General features: G+C 35.7%; 1 protein-coding gene across 1 annotated transcript in view; it reads right to left on the reverse strand.

Annotated features, from left to right (window-relative positions):
- EYS (eyes shut homolog) overlaps nucleotides 1-16,319 on the reverse strand; it is a 643,894-nt gene that overhangs the window by 540,654 nt on the left and 86,921 nt on the right. Inside the window, exon 3 of the mRNA XM_042889745.1 lies at nucleotides 9,299-9,421. Within this exon, the coding sequence (XP_042745679.1) occupies nucleotides 9,299-9,421 (123 nt within the window). The remainder of the gene's footprint in view (nucleotides 1-9,298; nucleotides 9,422-16,319) is intronic.

Below are 16,319 nucleotides of genomic sequence, written 5' to 3' on the forward strand. Positions count from 1 at the left end.
AAAGCCCCATATATTTAAAAATATGTGGAAGGGATGCAGGAAAATCTCTGCCATTTATTCAGCCACACAAGAAAGTATGCTGTTGGCAAAAGCTTAAAGATCTCCATTTAGAACAAATCTCATTTAGAACAAACAAAACTAAGAAGTGACTTGATTACAGTGTGTATCTACAAAGAGAAAATACATGAGTAGTAAGAATTTTTTTCCTTTTGTGTAGAAAGGTAGTGAGACACAACAGCTCAAAGTTGACTACAATGCGCACAAAGTATTTAGTATAAACTTCTAATTCTGATGGTGATTGCTGCTAAAAGAATTGCCAGCCATATTCTGGCTATGCATTCAAATCAGAACTGAATGCTTTTGGATTCAATGTGTGCTTTAATCAAAACTAAGTAATTAGATTCAGTACAAGGTGGTTAATGGGCAACATTAACAGCCTTTTGGTAAACAGACCTAATGTAGAGCATACAACCAGCAATCTAGGAGTTGTTAGAATGCTCCCAGAATAAATCACTTATCATAGCCTTCTGCTACTGCTATCTTTTCTGGGAATAATTTAAGAGAATTCTGCAAGTCAGATATATTGTATCAGAGATAGTGTCAGAGATAGCCCACCTCAAGAGAGCTGGGCCCTGTTGCATTCTTGTCATAATCTGGAATATACATGTTCTGTCCTTGGGCAGCATACATGCTCTAACATGCCTAGGAAAACTGGCTGTCAGGTGCTGCTCTGATGTTACCAGAGCAAATAATATACGCACTTCTGTTTCTTGCTTGAATGCAAAAATGCTAAGGAAGAAGACTTCTGATGTAAGTTGTATAAACAGCTTTAAAAAAATTATTCCAGATTTAACACTTTTCCCTTCCCACAACAGACACTCCTCTGATCTGGGCAAGCAGTAGTCCCTGGCAAATTGACCATTCAAATGCATTGAGTCTGGCTATAGGATGATATCCCCATCATCACCACTGCTTCCCAGTAGCCCAGTTCCTATGGACTTGCCATTGCTAGCATCAAGACACAGGTTTTGTGTCGAGCTAACAAGAGACGTTAGGACTTGTTTAATGGTCAGATGGATCTTGCCGTGTTTGTTTTAGTATTCCTTTGTTCTGAACAATTTCATGTTGTTATTATTAGTAAGTTGTAGGTAGGAATAACAATTCTACAGAGCAGTGCAGCCCTAAAGGAAGGTGGCACCTAGTCACTGTTTGCTGGTAATAATGCAAACATAGAAGCTGAGCAAACACTATTCCAGGGATAACAAAAGAGACAAAAAACAAATGCCTAACATATGCAGAGTGCCTCAAATATAGCAATATCAGAAATTATAGGAAGTTGCAGATCTGAGAAAGAGGTGTAAAATAAGCAAAAAAATCCCTAAAAATCTGAAGAGTGAGGAAGAAAAAGCCAGCTGTGTTACTGAAGATGGCACAACATATAGTGACTAGTGTGGTCATTCTAAAACTGATAATGTCAGACTTGTTCTAGCATGATGCTTCCGAAGAACAGGGGACCCAAACGTGAATTGCTGCACTTGATAAAAAGTCCAGTATATACTGGGAAATATCAAAACCTCTGGTACAATGCTAGATTGTAATGCTAGATGTAAAAATGCTACAAATTGTTAAACTGAAGAATGGGCTTTGTCCAAGACCAATAGTTTTAATTCTTGTTGTTATCAGAAGAGGAGCTGTCTGCTAGAAAACAGAACAAAAAATCCCCAAGCCTAGAAGAGGCTATTCTTATGTAAGATGTCCCTTACATTTTCCAAATTCAATAACAGAATATTTGGGAGGAATGAAAAACATGCTCTGTGGAAATTGACAGATTTCTCATATCAGAGTTCACTCACTTATTGCTCATGTTATAACATAAAGTTTAGTCCAAACAGCTTAGCTGAAATAGTTATAATGAAAAATTTGATGCAGTAGGAAATTCTGATTTGTTATCCATGTTATTTTTTACATTTGTAGTCAGACAAAAAAAAAAAAAGAAAAAAAAGAAAAAAAAGAAAAAAAAAAGAAATGGTACTCACTATACTGGAATATTACTGTTCATTCTATGTTGTCATGTATGACATCACAGTATATATAAAACACACAAAAAAACCCTGATAAATTATTTATAGAAAAAGTAGGTAGTTTAGGAAAATTTAAATACATCCCTACAAAAATTCAGGAAAATAAAGAATTTAAATAATCTTTTCCAGTTTAACACTTGTGCTTTAATTGCAGTATGAAGTTTTCTAGACATGATTGCTTTCCATTTTTGAAATGTTAAGGACTTCCCAGCAACCCACAACTTTTTTTTTAACTTAATGCAAAGTAAGCCCCTTCATTTTAAATCATGTTTCAATTTATGTAAATTAATTAAATACACAGTCATGACCCCAAAATACTGATTTATGTTCTAAATATATTATTTTATACATGACAATTGGCATCATTATTGAAAAAAAAAAAAAAACACATATCTAAAATAAAGGGGATAAAATGAAATAAAAAAATAATCACAGAACACATCTAGTAGAGCAGTGATAAAGTAAATCCCACATAAACTAATTACATTTTTGATTGAAGAATGAACTTACCTTTTTTTTTCAGATGTTTCTGACTGTTGCTATTCATCTTGTAATTCAAACAAATCATGCTTAGCATTTGCAGATGAGAAACTACTGGAGAGATGTGCCATTTGATTCTTCATACAAAAGAAACTGTCTAGTTTTTTAGGTAGCTGGAAAACCCATTGCCACTGAACTATAATTGATTTGTTTTTCTTTCTTGCAATTCAATAGGTTTTCATATATATTAGCCTATCAAAATTTCTATGTAATGTAATTTTCAGCATGATGAAACTTAAACAGACTCAACTGATCTCTTTTTTTCCACTCAGCGTTCTAAGTTGAATTCCTTCCAGGGGAAGCAGGTATATGCATTAGACACAATGATAAATGTTCTCTAATAACCAAAGAAATACATATTGAATATTCTTTCATATTTGCATAGTGTTTATTTTCCAGAAAGTTAGTTTTACACACCCGACTGTGGGAAGCTTGCCCTAAGTGACCTCTCTTTTGGGCTATTGCTGCAAGCCAGCATCCCAGCAGCACAGCCCCATTCTAGTAGCCCACTGTGGGTCAGAGCTCTGCTGGCCAGGGGAAAAAAACAATCCTTGTGCAGCTGTATGTCTTCAGGTTTTAGTTTGAGCAGAAAAACACCAGCACTCAGTCTAAAGATAAGACAGAGGTACTTTGTTTTTCTAAGGAGGTATCACTTAAAAGGCTACCTGGTTTTTGATATGGGATGCATGTGAGGCTGAATATCTGTGACTTGAAATGTAGGTAAGCACTGAAAGATTTCTTATGACATCCGTCCTTTGAATCATTTGAGTACAGAACTGGAGATGATCACTGTGGAACAGATGATGAACAGACAATGATTTTAAACTGTGCAGATGTCCTGACATTGACTAAATCTCTATGTCCAAAAACTGCCTGAAAGAGGACAGATTTTGCATACTCACTGAAAGCCTTAGAAAGACTTTAAATCAAATGCACAAGAAAAGATTTAAAGCACAAACAAGGTGTCAAGTTTTGTCTTGTGATGGAAGGGTTGAGCTAGAAGGCACCACACTGCATTTTGTAATCTTGATTTATAAATGTTCAGTGTTAGAATGACCACTTGTTCAGCCACAATAGCCACTATGGGATTTCTCAAACTCATAGTATGAGACATGCCAGAGGAAAATACATAGATTTGATCTTCAGAAAAGATATAGAAGGCTTTAAATGTATTTATTCTGCTTTGAAAAGCTTAAAGACTTATTTAAGTCAACATTCAACTGATGTTAGATTTTGACCCTTCATCTTATCTCTTACAACAACAAACAAGAATGAGAGAGGTGGAAAACTTAAAACCAGGATCATGTTACTCATAAAGCATTCATATGGACCATGATATAAGTGAAGAAGTCAGGTCAACAATCTCTTGTATATAAATAATAAAAAAATTCAGAGCTAAGTACTAACAGGACCTGGCAAAATCATGACAATTGCTTGAGTGGTGGATACATGTGATGACTAAAATAAGTCACTTACGTAAAAAGTAAATATTAGTGATAATCCAGAGCCAGCTAATTCGTATCACCTATTTCTATGATTATTTCCAAGAGAGAACATGGTGCTCTGATCAGCAGCTTGCAACTCACATAAGCTTTTTGCTTTCCTGGATTTCTTTTCCCAACAATTTAAAACAATTCCAGACTTATTCCAAATCATTCCTACATGCAGAAAGCATGCATGAAAAAATAATTAGCAAATTCAGGACCATGACAAGACTTCTTCACTACTGTTTAATTGTGCTTTAGTTTTAATATCTTATCAATAACTCATGGCATTCAGCTGAACAAACCTACTATATTTCTGTGTTTCTACTCATCTGGTTAAATTAATTAGGTGATAAGATACTGATGTGACTCAAGCAAGAGGAGTAAAAACCATTTTGGAGTTATGTTATTTCTCCACAATATTCACTAATGTCACTTTACTAACACAGGAATGATTTCTACATGGAGGGACATATGCACAGTTTCAAATAATTTTAATTATAATCTCTAAAATTTAAAAAAGGTAAAAGGGAAAGAATAACCCTGTCAATTATTTGAGATGAAAAAACGTGTTTTTGGTGGTTTTTTGTTTTCTTGTTTTTTTGTGCAGGGCACTGACTTCCAAATTTTATTTTATTTTATTTTTTTTATTTCCTGGGATTGATAGTGCCAGAGGAAACCCATCCAAATTCTGAAAACAATACCCCCCAAAATTGCCTCCTCCTTCTATATCACTGGGGAATTCCATACCAGCCCACCTGAATTATGCTGTGATTCAAGCTATCTTGGTACTTCAGGCACCACAAGTGTCCTGGTATTCAGTATTGAAATTTCCTACTTCAACTACATTCAGGTTCTGATAATTCCTGGAATTACCTAGTCTGGATAAATGGAACAGATCTTTTTCTAATTTGGTATTAAATGTGGATGTTGCTGGCCCTGCCTGTGGCAGTGGGGGTTGGAGATTCATGATCCTTGAGGTCCCTTCCAACCCAGGCCATTCTATGATTCTATGATTCTAATTTAACAAGGCTGTCCACCCTAACAAACATGGACTGTCTCTGTCTATCTCGACCACTGAAGGTACTTGAAAGCCTTCTAACTGATAAAACGTAACAAAGCATTGCCTGGGAAGAAGTCAGCACTGCCTCCGTCTGTCAGTTTTTGTCTAGTACCTCTTTCCTATGGGATAATTACAGTGATCTTGGATGTTGACTCCCACAAGAGGGCATTTTAGAGCAATGTTTGATTTAATAGGGAGGGAAAGGCTTTTCCCTGTCTTCCTGAGAAGCTGCTTCACTTCACCTGCCTATCTGCTCAAAGGAATCCCTTTACCATGGGCTGCAAAGCTGCCAGCACTCAGGTGCTTACCATTTTAACAATAAAAATTGCTTTTTGAAGCAGACACTGCAAGAAGACTCCCCACTCCTCTCACGAATCTCAGTTTGTTCAGTCATTATTTCTATCCCACTGGATTTCCTCAGCAGGAGAGAATTACTCTCTCCATCCAGGCCTGCTCCATCAAGACAGACAACTGTCTGCCTCCCACTCAACACTGCCCTTACAGCCCAACGTGTATAGTACAGTGGCTAACTTAGCCTTGATCTGTGCTGGAATTTGCTGGTACAACCCCTGTGCTGGAGCACATTGGCTGCTGCTGCCCAGCTGTAGCTTCAGCTCGAAATGACCCTCCGGAGAGGGGGTGACATCACCAGCAAATACTGCCAGATAAACAGCAATCCAGCAGAAAAAAATGTATATGTATAAAAAAACCAACTGGGTTTAAGACTAAAGAGGAAGAAATCCATAGCATGACTATCCTCTTGAGGGAGGTCTCAAGATGCTGATAACTAAAACCTAAACTCCCCAGTTTCTTGAGAAGATTGAAACTGTCACCTGTAGGATACAGAGGAACGCTGGAAGAGTGAACATAATGAGAAAGAAAACAGGTAGATAATAGCAAATTCTTTGGTATAACAATTTGGATGTTTTTTTGTATCCATTATATAATATGGATTTCTACACTGTCAAATATTAACTGAATGAACCAGAAATTCTTGTATGTACACTATGTTTCCTTTCACTTAAAAAAATATTTTGAATGTACCACTGTTGCTATGGCAATGTCTTCTAGGGAAATTTACATCAGTACTAGAACTCGGAAGTACGTAGGACATAAATGATACTGTAAGGAAACGATGAAAATTGTGCTAGTTGCAAGGTATCAAAATCTGTACATCTCGTATCAAATCTCATATTGGTGGATTACATTCTTCTACTACTTTTTGCTTTTCTTAGAGCATACAAGATCAAATATTCAGTATTTGGCATCAAAGATTATTTCTAGGAAGGATGAAGCAGTTGTCAGAAAGCTTGGAGAGATCTGATTTAATGACATTCACAACAGTTGACTGTGCATTTATTGCACAACCAGCATAAGCACAGAGGAGAATATTCATTGTAATCATGAGAGTCCTTATCCCCACTTCCAGTTTCAATCAGTGCACTGTCTCACTTGCTTTCTTATGGAAACTCATGTCCTGTATCTCCAGAAAAAAAAAAAAAAAAAAAAAAAAAGTGATATCCAAAGCACATTCATGATGAAAGCTCTTACACAGAAAACAGAAAAAAGCAAAAAAGCTCTTACACAGAAAAGGCAGAAAACAGACCTTTTCAAAATATACTATTATATAGCAGTGAACTCTTATGAGTTCACTGTAGCCTCAAGCTACCCATTAAAATCTGCCTATAATCTATTGCTTTATCACTCATCATGAATCTTTTTGTCTTCCAATGGGCATACATTATAAACAAACTGTATGCATGAATCTAGGATTAAGAGTTCTTCCTAAGGAAAACTTACCGTGTTTTGGGCAGTTTTTGTGACACCTACAATTCTCTTTATATTTCTAGTTCTTTAATGTAAACTCCATTATATCGCAAAGTAGCTGTACTTTTATAGGAACAGGTTTTCCTGCATTCTCCACTTAAAACTGACTGGTTGAAAGCTGCCACAGAAAAATTATTTTTTCCATTTTGATCCTTGCAGCATACTAATAAAAGTTTGTATAAGTTCAACTTTTAAAAGTATCATACTAAAAATGCTCCTGTTGATATGAATATGATGTAGACATACACTATGCAAACTCCTGACAGCAGTTAGCAAAAAAAGAAAGAAACTGTGATTGAGAAGGAAATAAAGCACATTACAGTTTTGTAATGTAGAATTATTGTAGAATATGTTGGCAAGAATCAAGAAAACAAGAAAAGTCATAGACATTTTCAGGAACTGCAACTAATATCACTTTCACAGATTCTAAATTTCTGTGTATCAACTTACATTCCTTGTGTCCCATCTGCCAATTCTTAGCTATTGCTAAAATAAGTGTGAAATGTTCCTAAATTGAACGTAGTTGGTGTTACTCTCAACCTCAAATGCTTTATTTACTTAAAACTTAATTTTGCCTCCTCATTCTTCACCACTCTACTCATCCCTTTAGTCTTCCATTTCTCCATAATTGGTCTCTTTTATTTTAGATTTTGAGCTTCCTATGAACACAGATTTGGTTTCTTATACGACTCCTGCTGACTTTGTTGGATTTCTGAGACTGCTAAGCAAATGGTGAATTTTTAATGCCATGGCTAAACTTAGAATCATAGAATCATAGAATTGCTCAGGTTGGAAAAGAACTTAAAGATCAAGTACAACTGCAACTTAACCATACTACCCTAACTCTAACAACCCACCACTAAATCATGTCCCTGAGCACCACATCCGAACAGATTTTAAACACATTCAGAGATAGTGACTCAACCATCTCCCTGGGGAGCCTATTCCAGTGCCTAACAACTCTTTCTTTTTTTCCTGAGAAGTTTTTCCTGATATCCAACCTAAACCTCCCCTGGCACAATGAAAGGCCATTTCCTCTTGTCTTGACACCTGTCAGCAATGAGAAGAGACCAACCCTGTTCTCACTGCGATCGCTTTTCAGTATTTGAAGAGAGCGATAGGGTCTTCCCTCAGCCTCCTCTTCCCCAGACTTAACAGCCCCAGTTCCTTCACTCTCTCCTCATAGGGCATATTATCTGAGCCCTTCACAAGCTTTGTTGCCCTTCTTTGGACCTGCTCCAACACCTCAATGTCTCTTCTATATTGAGGTGCCCAAAACTGAAGACAGTACTCAAGGTGAGGCCTCACCAATGTCAAGTACGGGGGCAGGATTACTTCCCTAGCCCTGCTCACCAAACCATTCCTGATACAATCCTTTCTTGGCCACCTGGGCACACTGCTGGCTCATATTCAGCCGACTGCCCATCAGTACACCAAGATCCCTTTCCATCAAGCAGCTTTCCAGCCACTCCTCCCCAAGCCTGTGGGGTTGCCTGGAGTTGTTGTGACCAAAATGCAGGACCCAGCACTTGGCCCTATCAAAACTCATGCAGTTTACTCTGGCCAGGTAGACAGCCTTACCTTCATCAACTAAGAGGATCTTCCTACTACCTCTTGTGCGTATTAATACTATTGATTTGTGTCACTGAAACCAGCACCTGAAAAGCAGTGTGTTCCAGTCACTGACATCACAGGCAATTAGTTGTTAAGATAGCATATTCTGAGACAGTTTTATTGATTTCCATATGATCCTGTTAGCTGCTTGTCACAGCAAGTGGGTTCATGAAGACTGTTCCTGATGCAAAAGCTATTTTCTTAAACCTGTTAAATAGTCGTGCAAATCCCAGGCTATTTATCATAAAGATCTAATAGCATCTTTCTTGAAGAGCAAAGTGTTCTCTTGCTAAAATTGTACTCTCATTTCTATCTGAATCACAAGAAAAGTATGGTTGTGATATGATCTTCTGGAGACAAATACTACCAGCTTTATCTGTTCTTGCTTACCTAGGAAAAGATTAAATAATGTTTTTCACAGACTACTTGTTTTCTGAATACTTTTTATCCCAATAAAATATAGTTTTTCTTTCCATCAATTAATCAAACATCTCACACATTGCTTTCACTTTCTATCATATTATTAAGGAAGCAAAAGCAGATTAGCAATAGTGCAGAACACTGAGTTGAGTTTTTATTTATTAATGCTAAAATACCAAACAAAATTCAATCATGAATTTGTTTTTTATTTTTTTGTTGTTGTTTTTTCATTTTTAGCTACTTAATGTCTTAAGTACAATAAATCTTACCAGTGAATCCTGGAGGACAAACACAACTGTAGTCTGCAATCAGGTCCAAACAAGTTGAATTATTTTTGCAGAAGCCATAAGTGCACTCATCAAAGTTGATTTCACAGTTAAGACCTTCAAATCCTTTGTTGGAAAAACAAAACAAAACAAAATAAGAGCTAGACATTATTCAGCTATGTGTGCCTTCTTTTCTAAAGCACATCTTTTAGTATATTTTTTTCCTGAAGAATAGATCATTTTCAATTTACTCCTATAATATCATTATCTGCCTTTTTGAAAGATCTTCCTAAAATCCTTTCCTATGTTATCATTAACAAAAAATACATCTGACCATTAAACATGCTTTAAAAAGAATCAGTAATTGAAAGAACAAGCTTAGTATTCAGTATTTTCATTAATCTAGTTGAACTTTCTGTTCAGCAGAGACTAAATAACTGGTGTATCTTTTGTGATTTTGAGGACAGTACAGATGAAGTTAAGATGTGCTGGTATTTGGACATCTGTTCTTTTTTAATTATAGACTCTGAAATAATTACTTCTCTGATTTTTCTCTTTTCTTTTTTTTTCCTCATGTAATAGCGACTTTTAGCAACTAGCCAGTCCAAAAGGTTTTTTTGATACTTGAAATTGAGAGAGAACATCCAATCCAATATCTGACATTTTATGGTTTTGTAAATGTATTCTAATTCATGGTCATGCTTCAAAATGACTATCATTAGCGCTGTCACAGGCCATGGCTGTGGGAAGACCATGACTAATGCTAAGCTATCAACATCCTCAGTGCAAGGCATATTCTCATAATTTCTCAAACTGACCATGGAACCAATTTCCACTGATCCTTAAGTCATAAAACTTTAGAATTATCCTGAGTTCATTAATAATGTATTCAGAAGCAGTTCTCATTTACAATCAGAGTTTAATCAGATCCATGTCTCATAGGTAACAAGTAAGCCACAAAGTTATTAATTTAGATGCCAAGATTTATTTTTCTGTAAGCTGATCAGGCAATCTAAACAGAAGAATGATCTTTTCCAAAGTAAATTTTAAACTACCTTCCAATATCTGTTTTGGCTTCTAATTTAAACTAATGATGGAGGCTGTACTTAAAAGAATTATTTGCATCAATTTTGTCTTTTGTGAAGAATTTCTATAGTTATCACCACCACTAGAATGCTTGTATTAATTTATAAATAAAAAAAACCAAAACTCTGTATGCTATGGAATCAATTCACTATCAAAAGTATAAAATCATAGAATCATAGAATCACCAAGGTTGGAAAAGATCTTCAAGATCATCCAGTCCAACCGTTCACCTATTCCCAGTAGCTCCCACTAAACCATGTCCCTCAACACATATTATATTATACATAAAATATTAATGTTTGATATTAAACTCATATATAAGGCATTTTAAAACACAATTTGTAAGCCACAGATTTTTTACTCTTCTTAAACTACAATTACAATTATAAAATATATTAAAATATTCATCAATAACTCATTTTTGAAAGTATCTCAGAAAGACACTGTAATTTTAAATGTTTTAAAGTTTTTCAGTTTTTCCTGGAACTACTTTTTTCTTGAAACTTCTCATTTGTTCAGATATTTTATATTTTACCGGGAAATACGCACTCTTACAAAACCAGACGAAAACTACTGAAAATCACTCTTTTTGTCTGTGCAATTTTAGCATTTTTGCACTGGAGAACTGATACAAAATCATTATTTTCGCCATTATGACTTACTTCCCGGGCTCAGTCAGAAAATTGCAAATTAGTGTATCAGTACAATATATTTTCTTTGTAAGCTACTTGATTCAATTTTCTGTGATTTCCAAATGCAATGTATTTATGTTTTCTTCACTTGTTCACTTATTATTATCACGAGGTTTTATGTGATAAAAGCAACGCATTTATCTGCCTCCATTTATTGTGAGCGTACTGTTTTATTGGTCACCTTGAAGGACTAAGATGCAAATTAAACCAGAAAAGAATAACTAACTTTCATAGACAGGAAATTTTAACAATGATTTTCAAGACTGTCAAGAAGATGTCCTGCAGACTGCAGGCAATTTTGAGAATTGTCAAAGAAAAAAAAAATTATTTTGAACAATTTACCTTCAGGGCAAATACAGTTGTATCCATTGACATCACTGTGACAGACAGCACTATTCAAGCAGGGACTTGAATCACATTCATTCATTTCTATTTCACAGTACTGTCCTGAAAAACCTGCCAAGGAAGCAAGGTGATCTTTAATTTTCTTCCTCTTTATGTGTGCTTTTAACATGAAACTATTATTTCCAATCCTTTACTGTTAATTAAAACCAAGACATGTTTAAATCTGTATTTCACTGAAAGATGAACCTGGAAGTCAGAACTTCTGTATTTTATTAACAAAGAATTAAATTTCACACATTTCTTATCCAACAACACAAATACATGCCTTTATTCCTGAAATAAAGCAACAAATAAAACAGGGAGTACTTCCAGAAAGTAACAAGAAATTCATAGCCTTATGCAAATAACATACATATTTTCACACATGTTGCTTATAATAGAGTCACTTCAATTTTTTTAATACTTTTTGTGAATCTTGACATGTTACTATAAGAGGCGGTACATCAATTATCTTTCTTTTGTTGTCTTATTCTTTCAGCTGTGGAGATGTAAAATATATACAAGTACTTTGAGGCATAACAAACACGTGTCACGCAAGTCAGATTTTCAGCATGCATGAATTGTATAACTTAATTACGGTAGGTGAGGATGCTGCCTATATGCCTTAAGAAAACATGGAAAAATAAGCGTTATTAAAAGCAAACTGCAACTCAGTTTTCCAATTTCTGACATGATACACTGCCCGCCACTGGGTACAGGTGAACACATGCTGGCAGTGGGGTTGCAATCTCCTGTGTAAGGTGAGGCTAGGGCTACCATGTGCTGCACACAGATGGTTACATTTGGCTCCAGCAGCCCCACTGCAGGGCATGGGTAGGCCCCACTGCCAAGATGGAGGCACCTTTGGGAAGCATATTTGAAGAAGAGCAGAAAACGCCAGACAGGTAGGGGGAGTATCTGAATGGAGAAAACATATATATATATAAAATTAAGCTCATGGAAAATGAAAGATGTATAACAAAGACTGGCACATCATAAAACATGCATATTTACCCAAAGAAAAATAAATCCCAATCTGTGCATTTTTTAAATAATCTTTAAAACTAGAAAATACAAGTTACTACATTAAAAATGTAGCGTATGTTAGGAAAGACAAATGTTTTTACACCTTTCCTTCCTACTTCCACGTCATTTTTAAAAGTCTCTAAATCCTTATCTCATTCAGGAAACAAATTCAAAAGCCTTCTGAGCCGTGATAACGTGTCAATCTATAAAGCATTTGTGGATACCAGAAAAAATAATTTGTATAGAGTTAATGGTTGTGTCAGCAAAGCAGTAACACATGCCAGTAAATAATGGAGTGTCCTGGTGCAATAAGTGTCTATCAACACACATCTTTCCTCTTTCTTGCAGAATTTATTTATGAATTCTGTTATGTGGTTGGGGGCTTAGGTAAGATACAGTACACAACCTCAACAGAATACAAGAGAAACCTGGCATTAGATATGCTTTCAAAAAAAAATCTTATTTTTATTACTGTTTTAAACTGAATTTTGTCAAAAGACCTCCTGCACAACCATCACTGTTTAAATTATTCTGGATTATTTGGCATCATATTTTTCTAATGATTATCTTACTATCAAACAAAATGCAGATGATCTGTAATAGTTAATATGTTGATAGTACGTGGTCCAAAGTGTGGATTACTATGAGGCAATCTGCAATTCCTTTTCTCCTTTAACAGATGGTATGGTTTACAAACCTTGCTAACCATTTTACTGTAATATTTTGAAATATCATTAGTCATCATTTTTGGGAGGACACATTACTTACTAAATACTAAAAATAAAAATATAATCCAAAGAATGGTTATCTTAAGAACATATTTTTTCACAAGCCTTTTTTTTTAAGAAGTTAAAAATGAACCACTGTTCTCACTTGCATATGTAATGAAAGAAAACCAGGATATTATAAACGTGGTTTTATGTGAGGACTGCTCTGAAAGTAATGCCTACTGTTTTGTTATGGTGTCCAATGATGTCAGAGGCAGATGGATGTTTGTGGTATGGCAGCAGAGGTTGAACCTTCCCTCCAATATTCCATTACATTTTGTTGCAGTGTAACAGGCATCTGACAAAATGATGTCTGAAATGGAAATTCCTATGAAGCAAAGGTGTGGAATTTAATTCTTCTATGTGGAAAAAATGGTACCCACTGATGTTCATTGATGCTTGCTGAACATTTATGGAGACCAAACAGTGGATGTGAACACAGTGACGCATGCACAGGTGGTTCATTTCAGCAGTGGCAACAATGACAGCAGGTCACCTCTACTGGTGCAGATAGGCTTTGTAGAGATGGGATCATGTCAGCCAAGGCCCCAAGGAATTGGACTTAGTAAGGGGCACAAAGAAGAATATGAAAGTCTTCTATAGGTACAGCAACTGGAAAAGGAAAGTCCAGGAGTACATATCCTTGCTAGCGGGCAACATGGATAGGCTAGTAATGACAGACAAGGAGATGGCTGAAGTATTTAACAAAATTTTTGCCTTAGTCTTCACTAGCTACTGCTGTACACAGAGACTTCAAGCATGTGATTCATAAATGGTGGAGCATTGCCTCTCCTGCTGTAAGCAAAGATCAGGTTCACAACCACTTAAGGAACCTGATCATCCATGTGTCCCAATGTATCCCAGAGTCCTGAGGGAATTGGCTGATATAGTCATCAAGTCACTCTCAATGATATTTGAAAAGTCGTGGTCAGGTAAAGTACTTGGTGACTAGAAAAGATGTAACATAATACCCACTTTTAAGAAGAAAGGATGACCGATGACCCTCAGAAACACTGCTAGCCTCACTTCATTGCCAGGAAATATCAGATCAGATCATGAAAGCTATGCTAAGGCCCATGAAGAGATACGGGATAATTAGCATGGCTTCACCAAGTGCAGGTTCTGCCTGAGCAACCTTGTTGCTTCCTTTGAGGGCATAAATGCATCAAAGAACAAGGGAAGAGTCACTGTTGTCATCTGTCAGGACTTCAGCAAGGCCTTTGACATGGTCTTTTACAGTATCCTTCTCTCTAAATTAGAAAGAAACAGATTTCACAGACAGACAGTCTAATGATGAAGAACTGGTTGCATGACCATTCCCAGGTAGTGGTGGCCAATAGCTCAATGTCTGGATGAAAACCAGTGACAAGTAGTGACAAGTTAGACAAGCAGCAAATTTAACTCCAAGGTTTTGTTATTTGTATCTCACTGATTTGCAGATACGCAATCAGACATTGAGGAAGATTTCTAAGAAGACTTCCGCCAACTTCAAATGATAGAAAAAATGTTCAAGATGTGAGACTGTTGAAGACAGACAGGAGCCCTTTATTCAATCCTTTTATAGATATACAGCTTATTCAGAAACTTTTAACAATCTTTCCTCATGGGACTGATAGAAAAAACTTGATTTCTTGAGTCTTTATAGCGTGTTTTATTGTATTCACTAGTAGGTAAAGCAAAGCATTATTTCTCTAGCAAGCCCATGGTTACTGTATTTTGCATTTCCTCCTTCATCTTCTATTAAATTTGTCCTAACTCTTAGTCACTTTATATATGGTAGACTCGATATGCTGAAAAATGAAACCTTTGCCACTTCAACACCCTTTAAACTCAAATTTTGAGTTATTAACTCACAATTGTTATTGCCACAACTTCTTGCTGCCTTTCTTACTTTCCAGGGGGAAATAATAATTTCTTCATGTCATAGAGAAAAAGCAGGGAGATGGGAAACAAAGCTGTGATGAAAGGGGATATTCTATAGGTTGTTGAGAAATAAAGAAAATTCTTCAGTATGTTAGCTTTTGTTGTTAACCACTAAAAACATGAAGTTACTGCCACTTTTATTTCTTATAAAGAAGAATCTTCATGATTTGGCCTCTCTGAACTATTCTAGATAGAAAAAATGAGAGACTGCTACTGTTTTGATAATTTCTCATCATTCACAGTGGCAGCAACCATCTTTTCTCCTGGTTCATCAAAGAGATATCCCCAATTAAAAGAAATAGATATATGTACTTAGTAGAAGTACTCAATAACAGAAGAAAGATGGATTGAAGATCTTACAACATTTTTCTACTTTATAGCATTACTTCTCAGGAGGGGAAAAAAGTATAATAAAAAAAAGGTGAGTATTTTTCAGACTAACAAGAGACCCACACAAATCACAGGGAATAACATATCTCACTTTCTGAAAGCCCTGGTTTTGAAAGCAGTCCTGTTAAACTGTGATTGACAATTTTCCTCCCTGCAAAGGCATTCTGTACCATCACTTCCCTATAGCTCATGAGAAGCCTCAGAGCTCATTTTACCCCCAAAGGTAAGGCAGCTGAGATCTGTTAGATTTCTTCAGATAAAGATTAGAAAGAAGATAGTCTTCTCCCTGTAGAAGACAGAAAATATCAAAGACAAAGGAATAATTTAAAATACCTCCAGAAAAAAAAAAAATTTTTTTTAGAAATGCAGAGTGAAGATTACTTTTTGAATAGCCATTCCAGTATAAGCAGACAATGGCTTAGAATGAAGTTGAATACTAAATAAGTAGTGGCAAATTTTACAGCAAATTGCATTCTGTATGAAAATAATTTATGTTCATATATTAATTTTTAAATTAATTGAAATTAATTTATATTAAATGTATAGAATTCAGAGAAGTACAAGATGAGTATTGGATGCATTTAAAAGAATTTCCTAAAGGAAGAATGTGTTCATATATTAAATTTCTAATGCTTTAAGTTATTACCAGAATGACCTGATAGAGCTTACTTACAGAAAGTAAGAATGTTTTTATGTCCAGAAAGCCAAACCCTGTTCAAGGCTGAATCAAAAGAAGTGTGAGCAGCAGAGTGGGGG

The sequence above is a fragment of the Lagopus leucura genome, unplaced genomic scaffold (genome assembly GCF_019238085.1).
Source record: "Lagopus leucura isolate 7727_CA_CO unplaced genomic scaffold, USGS_WTPT01 Super-Scaffold_73, whole genome shotgun sequence".
In the NCBI taxonomy this organism is placed as follows: Eukaryota; Metazoa; Chordata; class Aves; order Galliformes; family Phasianidae; genus Lagopus; species Lagopus leucura.